This window comes from Epinephelus moara, chromosome 7, assembly GCF_006386435.1.
Source record: "Epinephelus moara isolate mb chromosome 7, YSFRI_EMoa_1.0, whole genome shotgun sequence".
Classification (NCBI taxonomy): Eukaryota; Metazoa; Chordata; class Actinopteri; order Perciformes; family Serranidae; genus Epinephelus; species Epinephelus moara.
In genome coordinates, this window is record NC_065512.1 from 19,753,405 (window position 1) to 19,773,696 (window position 20,292).

At 40.5% G+C, this 20,292-nt stretch overlaps 1 protein-coding gene across 1 annotated transcript in view; it reads left to right on the top strand.

Annotated features, from left to right (window-relative positions):
* Positions 1-11,701: 11,701 nt before the first annotated feature.
* gpm6bb (glycoprotein M6Bb) overlaps positions 11,702-20,292 on the top strand; it is a 42,220-nt gene continuing 33,629 nt past the window's right edge. Inside the window, exon 1 of the mRNA XM_050048036.1 lies at positions 11,702-11,858. Coding sequence (XP_049903993.1) covers positions 11,855-11,858 — 4 coding nt within the window. The 5' untranslated portion in view covers positions 11,702-11,854. The remainder of the gene's footprint in view (positions 11,859-20,292) is intronic.

Sequence of the window (20,292 nt, forward strand, 5' to 3'; positions counted from 1 at the left end):
CCTTAATCATTAGTTTGAGGTCCCACAGTTTAATAAACTCAGTGTCATGTCATGTCTTGTGTTTGACCATGTCTTTGAGCTAGTTTGCTGTCTCTCTCGAGTAGCTGTCGGGTCGTCACTCACCTTTCAGCAGAAATCAGCACTTTAAAATAAAAGCTCTGTGCTGGAAATGGACTATACCTAAAAATAAAGTGTGTTTTTTTTTACCAACTTGACACGTTCGCGAGTCACTTGCAGGTCCATTCAGACCCACTTTTGCACTGCGACCCACCAGTTGGGAACCACTGGTTTAAACCTTAGTGTAATGTCTAAGCATGCTAATATTTTCTAAAATATTTTTCAGATATTTCACCAATTGTTTTGGGATATTTTGTTAATATTAATCATACATTCTACCAATATTTTTTTGGGATAATGTGCCACTTTTTGTTTAATATTTCAGGTTTTTTTTTATATTTCACTGATATTTTAGTTATAATAATGTCAGTAACATAGATGAAAAATAAAAAAATTTTAATGGCCAAATGTTTAAAAAAAAAAAATAATAATAATAATATTTCAGCAGAAAATTTGAGCAGAATGTATTAAAATATCCAGAAAAAACATTAAAATATTAAGATATTAGATTTAAAAAAAACAAAACAAAACATATCCTACATAAATTTGAAATAAATGCAGCAAGCTTTTCACAACCCAGTGATAACATCCTTATGCCTTGGAATTATATTAAAAATTTCAAAAAGGATAAAGATGTAAAGCACACACACACACACACACACACACACACACACACACGCAAGACTACATGCGTTCCTTCCAGACTCAGGAGAGTCAACAGGAGAGCAGCTGCTTGGAGGTGATACCATTCAAATAACGTAAGTCGCCTGTCAACCATTGAGTTGATAATTTCCCTCAGGTAAACTCAGGCACACTACTTTCTTAATCTGCCAAGTAACATAACAGGAGTCCTTTTGGGTTGGCATTTGTGATAAAAAGAAAAATCACATTAATGCCACGTGTTAATTGAAAAGACCCACTAATCTGCAGACAAACGGACAGTATAAGCTGTATGTGCCATTAGTACATGCAGCCTTGTACTTCTATCGGGGGCGACTAATGAGTGACACGTTCTGTGAATGTTTGTGCGAGTGATTTCTGTCTGGAGACAAAAAACACTAGCTTTGTTCTCCTTGCTCCACAGGTTTAACTCTTATTAGCAATATTTTTTTTACCTCTGGTGTAGGCTGCACTGTGAGGGGGGTGGGGGGCAGTAATGAATTCAGTGTCAATGATTGCAAGGCTAACCAATGTCACAACACTTTCCAAATAACAGAGGGGCCTTGATATGCCAAGCACAGCATCACTGGACAAAACACATAATCAAATCAGAGAGCACGGCCACATTTAGATAGATGGAGTACTTTATTAAACCTGATGGGAAATTACAGTGTATCAGCAGCGACAAAAGAACACACAAAGAGATTATTAACCTAGAATAATAACTGAACTCTGAACTAGAGCCATATTCAGTGATACGCTGGGTAATATTCTGTCCATGATTTAAGCAAGTCTACAGCACATTTATTGTTGTTATTTCAAAAAAGCAAAATGATATTTCAGGAAAATCCCATTACTGAGATGCAGTGATGGAAAGAAAAGGAGGAGATTTGAAAGTAGGTGACATGAACACTGAAATCATGTTCCAGTTCCAGCAAAACAGCAAAAACATGCTCCAATTTGTGCTGCCTTCAACTCATCATACTGCCAGCTTTGAACATTATCCAGAACATTTGGACTGACTAATATTCTTTTTTTCCTGTTATTTATAAATCAGGGTCTGTGCAGACAAAAAGTTTGCTATTTTCCCAGTTACCTATCAGAGATTTGTAACGCATCAATAGTCTACTTGGCCTGGAACTACGAACTCACGCTTGTACAGGTATAGTCTGTCCTATATGTACTTAAATACACTACAATAAACAGGGTTTTTTTTCTCTTTTCCTTTGTGATTTGTCTATCTATCTTTCTTTTCCTTCCATTTTTCTTTGTCTGTACATATTTGCACCTCAAGATGATGGCTTATGTCATTGTCTTGTAATGTGTCTCGTATGAGGACATCACATTCTGGGTTTACTTGACCTTATACTTCATTCTACGTAACTTAGACCTGTTGTCCTCATTCGTGGACACTTTTTGTGCCATCTAATGGTAGTGAGACGACAATACACTAATCCAAGTAAAAACAAGATGGCGGCCATCTCTGCCAAGTCAGTCTACAGCCGATCCTGAAACAAAAGTGGACAGTGTCAAAAACCCGATCACATTTTATGATTGAAACTTGTTTAGCTATGATTAATAATGCTTGTAGTTCAAAATGGCAACAGATTTGACCAATTTTAGCAACACGTTAGCGTTAGCTAAAACACTTTTAATTAGGAAGTACTCGTTTGAAGACATTGGACATTGAAAACCCACACTGACACAGGGAGAACATGCAAACTTTGCACAAGAGGGCTCCCTCCTGGGATCCAGGAACCCTCTTGCTGTGAGGCCACAGTGCTAACCACCACACCACCGTGCCGCCCACGTTTGAGGACATTGGGATTTTATTGTCGTCTCGTTTAAGGACATTGGGACTTAATTATCTTTGATAGTGGGTCCCTCTGATCCCAAATAGCTTGGAGAAATTAAAAATGCATCCCAAACAAAAGTTCGGGTCTTCGGAGGATAGATTAATCATAAATAAATAAGTCATTTAAAAAAATCTTGTCAATAAATCAAATCACATGATGTTGTCTTCAAACAAAATGCTGCAAAAACAAAAACTTCACTCAAGGTAGCAGGAAAGACAAACTTTTTTTCATTCCTGTCTTCCTTGTTTGAGACAAGGAAACCTTAAACGGTATAAACACAAACCAACAAACACTGAATTACTGTGATTTTATTAAGAGTGAACAATGCTGTGCCAGGTGTGCCAAATATACATGGGTCACGTGACTAATTATCACAGTTATTTCACTTTTCTTTTTCAATATTTTTACTTCCACATTTTCCAGAAGATAATTTACAATTCATCCAAAAGGCATAATACATTTACACAAATTACATAGATCAAAAAATAAACAAGATTCATAAAGAATACAATAGTTACAAGAATAATATGTGATTAAACTCATCCCATGTGGTTTCCTTGTTGGAAACTATTATAGTCTTTTATTGTTTCCTTGGTATGAGACATCGGAGAGCATACGACTCTAAGGTGATATCTTCTCTCAGTATCTGCATTTGAGTGTCAGTAAATCTTCTTTAAACCACAGTTTCATGTGTGAAAACAATTTGAAATCATAAAAAGCTGAGCGAAAACATTTGAAATGTTTTGCATTTGTTCTCTGTGTCAAAACAAAACTGTCACAGGTGCATCTGAACAATTAAGCAAATCTGTTTTCCACAGTGTTTTGGTGCTTTGCACCTCGAGGCCACCATAAAATTATCCACTAGATGGCAGCATAGTATAGACAAGTGTTAAAACTGTTGCTATTAGTTCAGTTACTGTAACAATAAATTTAAAGGGTTATTTTCCAACAAAAATACACCACATCTATCAGTGAAACTGTGTCAGCATTAAAATGTGGCCTAAAGACAGCTTTGCTCTGCTACAATGACCTATTTATTATATGGTGTTCTCTGCCCAAGGCCACTGCTGCCAGCCAACACATGATGGGAGTGGTGGAGGAATAGTTTACATCAGTGTTAGGGCACTGCTCAAGAGAGTATCCAGTCATTAGCTAATGCTGGTCCGGTGTCTATATTTCCGATATAGATGCCCTTGTTTTAGATGTACAGGAATGTTTTGTCTCTCAACGTTCAGCTCAAAGCTGATGGTTTGGTCTTAATGCATCCTGTACACCATGGAGAGTAACAGAGTTGCAGTGACCCAATTATCTCTGGAGGCAGAGTCACGAGGGTGTGCATAGTTGCTCTTGTTGTTTTTCCATTCCCAGACTTAAGTCTGTCTGTTGAGTCCTCCAAAAATCTGGCCACTCCCAACTCTTAACACCACCAGAAACCGAGGGCAGCAGATGCAACACGATTTGCAGCGTTGTTACACTGCAGCTGGATTCTGTTTTCTCGCTCATTTCACACGTTGAGCATGTCTATCCACAGGGATCTGACAGTAACACAAGCTTTTTTTTTAAATGCTCTCCTTTTACACACACGCTTGAGGAGATAACTTGCTGGATGTAACTTCCTGCCCAGCCCCCAGCTGTGCGTGGAGCTGTTCTGTGACTGCCCTCTGCCTGGGGCCTCGGGGGCGATAAATTACATGAGCTCAGCGCTGCTTACATGTTCATCACTCCCCTCGACCTGCTGGAGTCGGTCAGCACCACTTCACCACTGTCTGTTTTGACCCGTGAGCACTGGTGATGTGTTGTGTTTGCTGAACCTCCAGCAGAGACTGATGAAACTCTGCCAAGACATGACATTTATTTTGTTAAACTCTGTGAAGAACTTACATAATTAGAGGCCAATTTTCAGATTCAATAAAAGTTTATATAATCAGAAATCCCCAGTCAGATTGGGGGATCATTGCAGAAAACATTAGATAAAAGGTTCAAGCACAAACATACTTTGTCTCTAAGTGGCATATGTTTTCAACTTGTAAGCAGGTTTTTAGTTTTATGAGCAAGTTGAATAGATCAAACTCTTTTGAGTGCCTTTTGTGGGTAGTGGTAAACAATATATATTTCCTCGGTATTTTTCCCTGAGATGGCAATGAAATTATTTTCCACTTCTTCTCAAATACTAAACCAGATGTTAGTTCCACACTAAACCTCATATGTTTCTTCACTATACGGCAGTGGTGCCCCCAGAAAGTTTTCATGGGGGTGGCCAGATGAGGCCACTGGATATCTTAGAGGGGGGGTGATACTAAAACAAAAAGCCATAACTGATTTTCAGGAATATGCTGTTATTGTACTGTTTAAGTATAGGCTGGCTGAAAACTATGTCAGTATGAAGAGTTAGGGAATCACATACTGATATAGATTGGTTTCTTTTCCAGTAAATATTAATCATTATCGGATGTGCATGGACTAATACCAATTCAGCCTTCTCCAGTTTAGGGGAGACTTGTAGGTACCATAGACTGTTGGTGTCTAAGTCAAGGATCCTTCCTTGGTAGGACGAATCCTTCCAAGGAAGGATCCTACAGAGGCAAGGCATGAGTTCTTCCTAGCAACATTGGAACAGGCCAACAAGTGTCCCCAGGTGTACGTCATTAACCCTCAGCAGACTGAGGGGGTTTCAGGGTACTGTGATCATTTTGGCACACTCTAATGTTGTTCTACAATTTAAACAAATGTAAGCAGTATTTTCAGAGTCACATGACTTTTAGGGAGAATACATTATTGGATTACACATAAAAAAAACAAAACAGGTAGGCTAAATGAAACTTTCGTGGCACTTAGCGCTCTATCACTGCTGTAAATTATTAATTTAAAAACTTTTATGTTTTATCATAATCACGGTATTTTTAAAATCTCATTATTCGGCAGTGGACACATTGGAAAGTGTAAATGATGAGGTTTCTGTCAGTAATATTTTCATACTTGCATGATAACAATAAATCCAAATACATGACATATTTATCTAAATCTGCCGAGCTCCGCTGGTGCAGGTTTCATTGAAGAGGCCCTGCCTTCACTTTGAGCAAATCAAGGATACGCACATGCATCCTTGAAAATTTTCTGAAGGAAGGATTCAGTCCTTAGTAAAATTTGAAGGATCCTTGATATTGGAACAGTCCTTGATGATGTAGCATCCTTGAAATTTAGCCATTTAAGGATCCTTCCATGACTTTGAGAAACACCCTGTGTATAAAGATGGACGACTCATCTCCACTTATGCTGCGTTCCAGGCAAGTTTCTGAGCCCCTAAGTCACCGCTTCAAGTCACGACTTACGACTTCATAGCGTTCCAGGCAAGTCGCGGCAAACTCTCAAAGCAACATGGCGGACCATGCGGGGTTTATGTTTGTTTATGATCACTTCTGTCACCAAAGGTGCTGGTTCCTTCCTCACTTGAACGAAACAGAGGAGGAGAAACGGCGCATAATGTCACAGATGCTCTTATAGTTTTTATTTTACGTTATCTGTGTGTTTGGAAACGTGTTTTGTACTGATTTATTCTTGCACTGGAAACTGGCTGTTAGAGTGGCTGCCAATAATGCATAAACATTAGGGGTATTTTATGTATATTTCTCACCGTATATCACCTGCATCAACACCGCATCCATAGGGCTGCCATTGTTGTTTAGAGGAGTAAGGTAATTGGTTTAGAGGGCTGTGTGACATCAGAAAGCGTAACTGGGAGTACATCGATCTGGTACGAGTTNGTTTGGAAACGTGTTTTGTACTGATTTATTCTTGCACTGGAAACTGGCTGTTAGAGTTGCTGCCAATAATGCATAAACATTAGGGGTATTTTATGTATATTTCTCACCGTGTATCACCTGCATCAACACCGCATCCATAGGGCTGCCATTGTTGTTTAGAGGAGTAAGGTAATTGGTTTAGAGGGCTGTGTGACATCAGAAAGCGTAACTGGGAGTACATCGATCTGGTACGAGTTCACGGGTGGTAAGTTACGGGTTTGACTGCCGTTCCAGTGCACTTTCACGGGTAGAAGGTTGTAAAAACACAAGTTACAGGTTGCCTGGAACGCACCCTAAGTCCCCTTACACCCATCTGACCAATTTTGAGCAGCGCCATTGATAGCAACCACACCAATTGGCACAGACAGCTGTCAATCATGACCTTAATGCCCCCATATTTTAACTAGATTACTAGTTATAACCAAAATTATCAGAAAAAAGAGACACTTGAAGACACATCAGCACAGAAGAACTACCTTATATGACAAAAACGCTGTTATGGGAAAAAATTGATAAGTACTTTGAGTTTTTGTTTGGCCTATGTCCCATCTGCTAACATGGAGGGGGCGAGGTTTATGACCCATACTGCAGTTAGCCACAAGGGGGCGTTTGAGATGATCTGGCTTAACTTTTAGGGAGCTGTCATGTCATCCATTTTTACATACAGATTGTAGTGGGTATCCATAGAACCTATTTTCATTCAGATACCTTGAGGTGAGAGCTCAAGGGACCCCTTTGAAAATAGCCATGTCAGTTGTTCTGTCACCAAAATCTTGTCTAACTAAGGTGTTATTTAGCCCCTTTCTCGACAAGCTATGCCGACAATGGATGCCTTATGGGTTGTCTAGTTTCACAAGATATCACCACCTTTGCCTTCACTTTAAACATGACAGTTATATCAGCCTCCAATTGCTTTTGCTGGGGGGGTCATAAAAATGTATCAGGGGGTCACGGGCCCCCCTGGCCCCCCTTGGGAATGCCACTACTGCAAGGTCAAAGTCTCAGGAACAGTTGCATTGTCTGAGTTCAAAGGGATGCAGTGTTAAAATGAAGAATGTAAACCATCTTTTGAGATTATGTACTGGTTTTTGGGAGGGTTTAATGAGCAACTTCCCCTTCAACTTTAACAGAGGATATCATCATCATTTCCAGTCTTTATTTATAAAGCATATACAGTGTAAGAAAATCTTATCTGTGTTCGCAGAATCGTGGCTTTTCTGGGAAAATAGTAAACTGTGTCCACATATAATGAGCACACACAGATTAAACCACGATGCACTGAGCTGAGAGGAGTTTGCACCAACCTCCTCGAGCCTTTAGTGACTGGTTGTTGCTGACGCATTCCTTAACATCTGTTTATCTCAAGAGAGTTATCTGGAAAACCTGAAGTAATCAGCTGAATTGTCTTCAGCACACATTCAATACTGGGCTGCATATCTCCCAGAAAACAGGATATTTTGTAATGCTTTGTGTTTTTAAAACTCTTGCGTGTTATTTCATCACAAATATGAGCAGGGTTTTTCTGTCATAGTTCTGTTACGCAGTGTTATGAGCTGACACATGAAGGAGGCAGGCAAGACTTGTCCAACCAAGTCATGCAACATCCGATCGGATGCCAACATCACTTTAAACCGCCTCTCATTTTGAGCCCATTCACAGTGTCTGCCATTTTCTCAGTGGTTTGTAACCATGGTGGCTGTTGTGTTTGGTGCAGCGCTTCAACAGCTTTTCTTTATTTGCAATTAGACGCTGCAGGATTACCTCAATTTGCCTCCACTGCCTGCCATCATCCCTGTTTCACTGTGCTTATTCTTAATTAGAAACATAACGTAAATTAGAGCAGACAAAATTGCTTCAAGATATGCTCGGTCTTCAGCTGTGTCTCCTTATGATGCCTCTTTAGGTAAGAAAAACACTTAAGGAGCACAGTATTACTGTATCTGATACTTGGCCCGTGTCAGATATTACAGATATTAGTTTGTTCCAATCAAACACTCCATAAATTGGTGCGCTGACAGCTCCGAACAGCTTCGTCCAAACAGCTTCATCCAAGGCCTGATTCACTGCTGGACCTGCCAAGTACCCATTTTTATTTGCAGTGTTTTTATTTCACTTATTAATAACTAACAGAATTCTAGCTTTTAATTGTGAGAAACACGCAAACAAAATAATAAACATCCCAAGCAATACTGAAGGTTTTCTGCAGGATACATGGAATACAATGGAATTAAAACGTCATGCCCTGGTCCCATTGCTCTATAAGTGACATGGCCATATGTGCTGTGTAATGTCAGATAAAAAGGCTTTGTCTGATGTGTTTTGTTTTGCCATGGTTCACCCTAATAACAGTTGCATGCCTGCTGTCTGCCAGCTGCCATGCCTGCTGTAACAGCCAGCGCAGAGCTGGAATGTTCCCATGCAGGTCCTCTATTCACACACACTGACATGCAGCTCATGTACGCAGACCTAAGTCCATAGAGACGCAGTTTGCTAATAACAGTCTCATGCTATATCAGCCGAAAGTATTCTGTCCGGTATAGGCCTCCTTAAAATATGTGGTTTATGAAACAATGGAATTTTTTTTAATTGCTGTACACTGGGAGTACTGACATTGAATGACAGAATTAGCTTTGGAAAAAAACACAGGTGCAAATATATGACATAAAAGTGGTCAAAATACTTCTTAATCATGGCTGACCATTTAGTCTGGGGTGCATGCAGGAATTGCAGATCTGTACTGCTGGAAATCCACACAAGCAGATTCAAAGCTGGGAGAAACACAAATATGAAAATGTTGATGAAAAAACAAACAAACTTGCTGACACTTATAAACTACCACAGCCCAAAAATGATGCAGAAAACACACAAAAAAGAATAAATAAATGTGCACAGCAGACTGAAAAAGAGAAACATATTTAGGAAAAAACAGGATGATATTGTCTTTGTAACGCTGAAGTTGACCAGTTAAATATTTGCCTTTCGGAGGCTTTTGTGTTTGCTATGTTGGGCAGATGCCCCGTTTGGCCATGAAACAGCCCATTGAGAGTTGCCACTTGGCCACCAGTGAAAAGACTGGATTGGATTAGGGGGTGCTCAGAACTCCTTGGATACCGGATACCAGCGCACTGGATTGATGGTGATTGGCATTGTTTCTGTAAAGGCCTCATCTTTGTGAAAGACTGCAATTTATCCCAGCCCACAGACGTGATGTCAAACATGAGAGATATCTTTAAAATCAGACACCGTAGGCACCCATGCATGTGTGGGTGCGTGCAAGGGCAAAAGGGAGGTGATTACTGTTTTGTTTTTTCCACTAACACTATAAATCTGTCAGTGTAAATGCATGCATGTACAACTGTAGATCACTGGGTGAACTTATTCATGCATGCTTGTGTGCATGTATGTATTTAAATGGACACTGGGATGGGTGGAAAGGGAGTTGGGTAGGAGAAATGATCTGCATAGTATCATGCAATACAGTCACAATTTAATTTAATTTAATTTAATTTAAAGTGTTTTTCTGTCCTTTTTTCACTCATAAAAGGACAGTAAAATTATTCTATCCCTAGTTTGTGCTTCTCATTTATTACCATTGCATTCAAGTCACACAGCTGGGCATCTGTCAGTGATCTTAAAAACAAAACAAAACAAGAAGGTCATTTAACACTTGTCGCTATTCTGAAGGTATTTCCAGAGTTCTTAAAGAGTGTTTTAGTAGATGAAAATGAAAATATTCCATCTGTTTCCCAGCTTTTCCAGGTAGCTGTAATTGACTTGAGCCGAACAAAATTTAAAAGCTTTATTTAGGCCTGCTGCTAACAATCGTTTTCACTGTCAATTAATCTGCTGATTATTTTTGCAAGTGAGAGACGAGTTGTTTAGTCTATAAAATGTCAGAAAATGGTGAAAAATGTTGATCAAGGTTCTGTAATGTCCAAGATACAGTCCTCAAAGGTCCTGTTTTGTCCACAACCCAAAGAGAAACCAGAAAATATTCACATTTAACAAAGTGAAAACAGAAAGTTTAAGACTTTTTTCTTAAAAAAAATACTCAAACTGATTAACTGATTATCAAATAAGTTGGCGATTAATTTAGCTGACAAGTAATTAATTAACCAATAAGTTGTTGCAGCTCTAGCTTTATTACCAGTTGTATTTGTATAGATTAATGGTGCTCTATTATCATATTTTTCACTATTTTTACCAGTTTTATTCATCATGCGTGTTTGTTTTGGAGAGGAAATAGCTCTGAATAATTCGGCTCCTGGTTAAAACCTCTTGAACATCTGGATCTTATGGTATCAGAGGAAGAAAGGTGAGATCAGATTAGCAGGTGCTAGGCTAGCGACCATCTCTGACATGCCAAACATCATGGGAGAAACACTGACTTGTAATGTGAAACTGCTTTAGTCAGTGTTTTTACCAGTTAAATCACCTGCTCCATTTGTTTTGGAGAGGAAGAGACCTCTGTGAATAATTTGGCTCCTGGTAAAAACCTCCTGAACAATGAACACTGAAGGAATTCTAACTGGGAGAAGTTTCAGCTGGCTGCTATCCACAATCCTCACCACTAGAGGCCACTATATCCCCATAAATCTCACACACTGACACTTTAAATGTTCATCCAAAATAACATGTTTATATTTTTACTGTGTGATGATATGACATTTTTGGCTCCTTGAGTAGGAAATGTAGTCGCAGCTTGGGCGACAGTGGATATTGTTTTTATCCAGATGGTCGGAAGAGTGTTTGAAAAATACCTTTAGATCAGCAGTGTCGTTCAATAACCCCAGCCTTTTATTTTTCTGAAAAACAAGTGCTTAGCCTTGTGACTGGAGGTAAAATGAGAGACACAAACCAGAGTTAGAATTGTTCCTGACTCTGCAGTTCATATGGTGGTCTGGTCTCTGACCTGCGATAACACCTCATCTGTCTATCCTCACCCAGCTGAGCTGATAACACTTAGCCCCTTAACACTGGCTTGATGTGTTTGTAGTGAACAATAGTACAGAGGAATCTTTCTTAAACTGCATGGTATAATCTTGATTGAAATCAGTTTATTAGATCAGCACTCTAATAATGCTCATGATAACCCAGACATTATCTATGTCATGTTGACTTGTGGATTTTACGCACAGGACTGCAGGAATGCTTCAAGATAACAGTGGCTCATGATGAGTTGAGTGGCCAGTGAAACTTCCTGATGAGGGTTGAGGAGGTGAGTGGGTTAGGGGCCGTCCTCCCATCAGTAATCCCCCTCTGCGGTGACGTCACACGGGCTGTCTCCAAAGGGACGCAGCGTTGAGTGTTCGAGCAGCCGGGCGGTCAGTGTGTGCGCATCCCAGGACGCAACATCAGTGTAGCTGGGGCTCAACTTTCAGCTGATCGCTTCACTTCGGACGCTTTGGGAAACTTACAACTATGGGTAAGTTTAAACCAACACGCTCATGTATAGGCTACAGCTGAAAGACTTGTATAAATGTCGCGCTTTTTCCTGTGGTGACAGCATGCTTCACACTTTGTTATTGTCGCTCCAACTTTCGGGGCGCGCCGATTGTTTTAACGTCAACTTGTACTTACTGATTGCTGCAGAAGTAGGCTGTTTACCTGACCCGGTTTCACGAGAATCGGCATTAGAGCAGCCTGCTGAAGCAACTTGAGGAAAGCGATTAGAGAGATTAAGTCTATCAGGATTCCTGCAGTCAATTCTGTGCGAGTCTGCGGAGGTGTTAAATCCAGATCAACTTGCTGCCTCCACTGTCTCAGTGCTGAAACACTGGGGTGAACTACGTGATCAGAACCAGTCTTTATTGATCATTATTGGTCAGCAGTGACTTATCATGTTGCAATGTTTGTTCATGATTTCCACTGAAAGGTATTTCCTGACCCAACCTGCACAGTATGCTTGCTGGTAAAAAAAAATGACTAAAAGTTACTGGAAAAAACTAACAAGCAACATATTGTATTAGTCAGATGCTCCATAGCTGGAGCCCTCATGCTTTGTGTTATGTCAGGGCTTGTAATTGCTATCTGAAGGGCTGAGCTGTCCCATCTTTAAAAATCAGTCCCAAGTGTTGGCCATCTGTGCTCCCAACCTGAGGGGGGGATGCATGGGAGGAGTGAGGCGCTCATGCCATGGATGTTTAGGAACTTCTTGCTGACTTTAAGACTTTGAAACAGTGATAAACTGTGAACCAGATGGGATAGCTGACATGACAAACACCCCCAACTGTTCCCACCCTGCAGTGGAGTAGATATTTTACAGTGAAAAAGAAAAAGAAACAGAGTGGATCCAGTGATTCTAACATTTTGAGCTTTTTGTATTTGAGCAGCATTTATTGGCTTGTGTTGTCTGCCGGGGCGCAGCTGAGGCCAGGGGAAGAACTCTGTGTGCGAATGTGTATCAATGCTCATTAATTCGCTCTGAAGCTCTCACAGAGGCGTCTTTGTGCTTCTAATTTGGAGCTGCTCCTTTGTGCGACTTCAGTGGCTCTTAATGTAGAGAGAGAAGTTCACAGAATTGCAAGTTTCAGAGCGGATACCCTGTGAACCAATTCCCCACAGACCCTCTTTCACTGTCACACAGAGGATATTACTCTGCATGGCAGTCAAACCTTTGTACATTGTCCGCTTGTTAGTTAAAGCTCCAATTTTTTAATTCAGAGATTCTCCATGGGCCCTTTCAGGATGAGTAGCATAGCCTGTTGTTGTGGGTATGAGGAGATTAATTTAGTTGCTATAAAGGTTGCCTTTGTTGTATCAGAGAAACTGACATCATACTGCCGTGCTGTGATTTGCTGTTTCATGTGAAATCACTCTGAACACAGAAAATGGATTAACAGTGTGCATGAAACACTCGGCCCAAAATAAACAGGATGTCTTGACGCTGATTGTGTTCAGAGCTGTGAAGTGAAGATGTCATTCAGAGGTTATATAACTCATGTCTGATCTGGTTTTACAGTGACCTTCACCTCGCAGAGGGGCCACATGTTTTTTTTTTTTTTTTCAGAGAGATTCTCTTCTGTCCTTGTGGTGAACGATTTAACAGTGCGTTGGCCTGTGTGAAGGATGTGGGAGGATAACTTGGCCTCGGTCCACTGAACTCGATTCAGAGGCAGACAGCAAGTCATTTTCCACAAATATCTTGTTAGGTTCTTGGTGTTTGTCCTGTGACAATTGCTCACCCAACAGTGTTTGGTTGCCAGGAGTTACTTCAATACATGGGAGAAAATTGCGGTTTCAGGCTTACGTAGATGTTTTATCACGGAGACAAACATCTGAAGGGAAAGCCTGGAGATAAAACTGTCTTGCATGTGATGATCATACTCACTTTACAGAGAAAAGCATGACATGGCATTGAGTTGAAAGCTTAATAGTTTTTCCTCGCTGCAAATTGTTGCCCCTAAGCTATAGAGGAGAAATCTGTCAAACATAAGCTACGTTTATATTTCATTTTTCACTTTGGAAAACAGTTTAGCAGCTCGCCTCAGTGTGGAAGATTAACCATCTTTTCTTTTACAGCTACAATTTGATTATGTCTTTAACATTTAAAGCCGTCTTATGACAGGAGATTCAACTAATCAAATACAGCAAATTATGGACACGACTATGAACGCTGTGTCTGTTCTAGGAGCCAGATCCCAATCGCATAAAAAAAAAGAAGAAAAAAAAAAGAGAGGAAAGATTGTTTTTCCTTATGGAAACTTTTGAACCCTCGATTCAGAGTGTTTTGTATTCAGCGTGGTGGTCTTGTGGAAAAGGTCATCAAGGCTGGATGCAAACCAGATCCAAATGTTACATCATTGTTTTTGAGTATTTCAAGAAAAAGAGGGTAAATCACAGCTGACAGACTTGAATGTGTCTTTAATTAACCATCTCGCTGCAGTTCAACGGCTCAGCTGTTACTGACATATGGTTTGCTGGTGTACAAGTGGAGGCCTAAATGGTTGATTTATAGCTGTGCATCGACTCTACGCAGAGCCTGCGCTGTAGCCTACACAGGTGGCCTACGACGTTGTGAACATTATACTTGTACAGTGGAATGGCTGTGTCACTCTGCAGTTACTCCTCTAAAACACTGGCTGGCGTTGGGCTTTCCGTACCACTGTGCAGTTAACTTTGATTGATTCAACTAACACACCTAAAACACACATAAAACTGGCTTAATAGCGACAACATTAAACAAAAGTACAAAATTCAGCTGCAGTATAACTCACAAGCAGGGCCGTAAATATAGACAGTGCAGGCAGTGCTGTTGCATTGGGGCCCGTGGGCTGGGGGGGCCATGGAGAGAGCAAGTCCTCTAACAATGTGCTGGTCGGAGAACAGGTCCTTGCGAGTTATTAAAAAAAACGATGCGATTGGCTGTATGCCCTCAAAAAGGCAAACCGATCTCTACCATGGTTGTTTTTTTATAACAACTTATACACTTATTCTACGTAAACTGTAAAAGCTATAAATAAACTATAAAAAAATATTTAATAAAATGAATAATTTCTAATTTTCTTTGGCATTTTTGTCGTATACAGATGTCATATACATGCCATGGTGATTGCTGGGTAATATGTATGTAGATGTTGTCCAATGTCAAGTCTCTATTTGATCATGTGACGTGACGATATGATACAGAGTGCTGCTGGGACATTTATTATAGGCCAATGTGAAAGTTAACATTGTCCTTTTCCATTTCCCTCATCAGAAAGCCAATTGGATTTTTCAATTGAATTTCGGATTCTAACATTTTATGGTACTCGCACGTTTTGTTCAGCAACCTAATCTTCACAAATGAACACCAGTTCTATCATTTTTGAAGTGTAAATGCAATCGGCACATGTAAAAAGTTCATGATAAACGAAATACACTATGGTTGCATGACTTAATGTTGCCACCACAACAAGGCTGTAAAGCCGTCTTTGGCATGATAATGTTCTATAGTCTCATTTAGCTACTTGTTAGCAACTGCCTTTTTTAAGACACCTACAAGCTTCGAAGTTCACGAGTGGGGTATTTACTTGCCTAACTTATGGCGTAGGGCAAAACCTGAAAGTCTCTTTAGCTTGTGTTAACCACAGACTTTATTTCAAGCATCCAACCAAAAACCCATTCAAAAAACCCACTGACTTTGAGATGAGGAAATCAGGAGTGCTAAAATGCTAACTCTATATGATGGCTAGTTTAGGCGCAAAATCTGCTTCATAACTACGAAGCATAGGGGTGGGAATCACCAGAGGATCCACGCTACGATATCATCACGATACTTCAGTCACGATACAATATTATTGTGATTCGAAATATGTTGCAATATGCTAAGTATTGCGACCAAAAAAAAGCGATATATTTCAACTGTAAATTATGTCCCCAAAATACTTTACCATCATTTTTATCTAATAAGATTAAGTTTTCAGTCTGTTTATCTCACTTCAGCTTTTTTTTTTTTTGTTTTTGCAAAAGCAGCAAAATGTATCCGGACTGAAAGAAGCAACTGATTATATTTTTCTAGTAGGGTACCTAAAGTTTCATTTGTATTTGTGATATTAATAATTTCTATAATAAAAAAAATCCACACTTGGCACTGTGACGATACGATATTGCCACTCAAAAGTATTGCGATACTATGCTATATCAATTTTTTCCCCCACCCCTACTACAGCGTGGACTTGGGCTCATCCTAATTACCTTATGCCATTGCTCACAAGGTTTAGTTACAAAACAGTTGTCTTAAACTAGGCATGTTTTTCCCATATGTATCATGCTAACATAATTAGCATGGGCCTGTGGCTTTTCCCATTGCTTAAATTAGCATAGTGGCAAGCGGATTCTCTTTATCTCATATGAAGCTGAGACTTAACATGCTATGATATTATTGTCTTTTTAGTGTTTATCTGTGAAATAAAAGTAAATAAAAACTGTGTTTCCACTGAGGGAAATGGTTTTCAGTTTAAAAAAATGACCAGGAGGTCTGCATCACCTCCATGTGTACTTATCTATCTGGGGAGGTGCATGTCAGGCTACGGCGTAAGGTATACATCTATGATTCAGCGCTGAAGTATAAACCACACTTAAACTTGTTGTCAAATGATAGTTGTCTTTGTTATAGTGAAGATCTCCACTGATCAATTCCGTCCTTCACAGGAGTTGGACAGCGTCCTTCATAATGATTTTTACACATGTGTCTGCGAAGTGTCTCGAGGTGTTGGCTGCCTCATGCTCTTCAATGTGTATCTCTCCTCCATTTGAACTAGGATGTCTGGAAAGTGTCAGATTATTTTGCTCACCCATCAGCAGTGATCTCTGTGACAGGCACATGTGCTGTGACCCTGCATCCTGACTCTGAGGAGAGGAAAGACCCGTGACTGCTAACGCTGCGCCAGCGGAGGTGGTGTTTTTTTTTTTTGCACTCTCAGAATCAACAACTTGTCAACCGATGGCAGAGCAACAACAGAGAGTCCGATAATTCCCCCCTGCTTTTAGTTGACTCATGGCGATAGGATCCTCAGAGGCATATTGTGGGTCATGCACATGCTTCTGTTTTCAAGAGATGCTGAGAAAAGAAACAACACATGGCTGAAAGAATGAGTCACTGCAGAGATGGTCAGAGGGTGCTGAGAGCCAAATTGAACTTTGCTGTTTTGTGTTTGTTTGTTTGAACCAAAGCATTCTCTTGTTAACTCCAAAAAGATGCCTTACATGAATTTCATTCCAAATAAAGGATGCGCTAAGCTTTTTACGACTGATCCCCGCATTTCTGTGTCACCATCAATAATTCCTAAATTGCTTTTCGTCTTCGGTTTGCCGTCATTAGTTACACTCCCCCATAATGAGGTAGTTGCTGTCATAGCTACATGATTTCTGGGCTTCTTTCCATTTGGCATAGAATATGACCGAGCATCTTTGGTAATTATACAGCAGATGAGGCCCATACAGTACTTTTTGCAACTGTGCTCCAAAAAAAGAGCCCCCTTTAGTCCAATCAAGACTTCATTCATCTCCAGCTCTACTTTATTTCCTCTGAAATCTCCTTCTTCTCCGTCTGGGTCTCCTTTCCTCTCACATCTTCACCGTTTTCCTCTGCCTTTTTATATATTTTTTGTTTCTCTCCAGCCCTCCAGGTCTGCCAGAGCAGTCATGTTAATTTGTTGAGCTTAATAACTCCTCCGACAACAAAGAGAGCCATTGAGTATTGTGACATGAAATGATAGGAATAGAAGTTCCTGAGTGGGGATGCTTGTTGAAGCTTGTGCCTTGGCTGTCACTTTTACTAAAAGCCCATTCACAGTTGAACAGAAGGGATGCAAGCGGCTGCGTGGGTGACTGTGTGTGTGTGCATGTGTGTGTGTGTACGCACGCGTGCAAGTTCGTCCTTGTTAGAAACATGTCACAGTCAAACTGCCACATGGTAGAAACAGGATGGCATTTAAATATCTGAAAATAGTCCCTATATGCAAAAGACCACAGGCTTTCAGATACGCACAGGCAGCTGAACCCTGGCATTGTATAAAATATGCCAAAGATACAATCTGGCCTTTATATTATCTGCGAGACTTCAGAAAAACACCCACGATTTTCAAGGTTAAAGTGCCAAATACATGCATAATAAGGTCAAATTTGGGTTTTTTCCTCAGTTTTACAATATGTTGGCATCTGTGCATGCACATAGGGTGCAGAGGTGATATTTGCCAGTGGAGCTGCAATCTATCAGTGTTTTGTTCTCAGTCAGATGATTGTTCCAGAAAGCCTGGGGGGAAATAATAGGTTGGGAAAAGCAAAGAGCCACCGCAGCTGATCAACATTCACCCGCTCATTCAACAGGCATTCAGCCCCACTGCAGGATTTTTTGCCATCTACAGTGAACCGCATTACAGCGACCCTGTACGACCACATTTACTACACCCCCACAAAACACTGCACACGCCTTGATTCATTCTCTCCATATCACATGAGCAGGGGACATTGATTAAATAGTCAATATTGTTTTCCCAGAATGACCTATTTTCTCTTGCCACTCTTTGCTAAGCAAGTAAATAGCTCATAATGCAGTCAGTGTTAAGAGTGACTGAGCAGTGTGATTGCTCTACACAAAATGATGCCTGTGGCAGAGAGGGCTATGCTATCTAATGCATTTACCATGTGATGGCCAGGATATGGGCCAACAGATTAGAGCCATGGGGGAACCACTGGGGTTAAAGGTTGAAGCCAGTTGCAGAGGTAGCACTCTAACACTAGGTTTATGCTTGTAGTGTCCCCATGGATGTATAAAGCCACCTGGATAAAGCATTGGAGGTGGGACTCCAACAACGTCATGTGCCACTGAGCCACAAAAGGTCTATTTCTGCTTTATGAAATTACCTGGATCTTGTGCATTGTGGGCCCCATGGAGCAAGCAACCACGAGACTTACAGCAGCCGTGTGTGGCTGAGCAGCTAACTTCTGCCAGCTGAATTCAAGTTAATCAACTTGAATGGCAGTAAATTCTTTAATCGTGTGGCTCGTCTAGACTTTTGAAATGTTATTGGACCATATGGATAGAATCTTGATAGTGAAATTAGTTATTTTGCGGGGGTTGTGACGTCAAAAAATGTATCCACAGATGTGTCTTTCAAATTGTAAGTCTATGGGAAAAAGTCTTTTTGGGCCTCATGGCATCACGTGACCGACCCAGATGTGATTCCACTTTTGGCCACTATATAAAATTGGCTTCAAAGCCAAGTGCTGTTCCTTGGGGCTTGGGGCATGTCCCTTGCATGAGGTTGCACCCCAAAAAAATTCGTCATCATGCCTGTCATGTCGAGGGGAAGGCTCCGAAAGTTGCTACGGCACTTTGCTGTGCACCTCTGAATTTTGTGTTTCGCTTGTACAGACATCTCTAATGACCTCTAATAATGACTCTTCACTGAGAGACCACAGGCCAGGGACAGTCAAATGGCATTAAATTATCCGACAAAAATAGCCGAACACACTGGGTAAAGAAGAGGCTTTTTGCCAAATGGTGTGGAAGAACATGAGAGATCCCCGTAAAAGCTTTTTGTCAATTTCTGAAAGTAAAAATGCAACAATTGGCCATGTGTGTGTGTTGGCAGGGTGTAAACTTATCTCTAAAGTTCTCTTCTTTTTCAGTCTTCAGTTCACGCAGCTCCTTTTCTCATGGACAAACGAGTACAACACAATGAAAACCTTACTAAGAAAAGACTGTCTGAAAGTTTAAGCCCTTCAAGTGTGGCCATTTGGAGGAGCTATAACAGACAAATGGCAAAACCATCATAGTTTGTTTTGAGCACCCCAGCCTAAAAGATTGTCTTAAAACAATAGTCACATCTGAACCTTGAAACAGGCTCTCCTTGCTGTACTTATTCCTCCTTTTCACACTGGCCATTAAAAGATCAATTCCTAATGTGCTTTCAGTGTAAGTGATGAGGGACGTGTTACATCCACAGACAACAGGTGTCTCAGCCTTTTGATAGCCAAGTGGTGCTTGCTGCGGCTTCACCGAGGTTTCCTCCCTCTTGTTCAGATTTAAAATCTTTGGCTTGATCAACTGGCAAGTGGTAAACCAAAATCCAGGCTTCAGAATCTCCCTTCAGAAACCAAAGATGCTACGTTGATATCTCTCCATGCTCTACAATCAGATATGAGGGTGAAGAGGTGTGAATGAATGTATTCGTTCTTCCTGTTTTGGGAGAATGTGCATAAGTGCAAGTATTGTTTCTAAGTTTCTCAAACTTGTATGTAGATAATTATTTAGGAACTCGATGTGACCGCAGTTCAGATGTGAAAGCAGTGAAGTGAAATGGGGGGAAATAATAGGGCCTCCAGCTAATTTCCCTGTAAGATCATCTGTGAGGAGTGAGAGCAGAATGCATTAG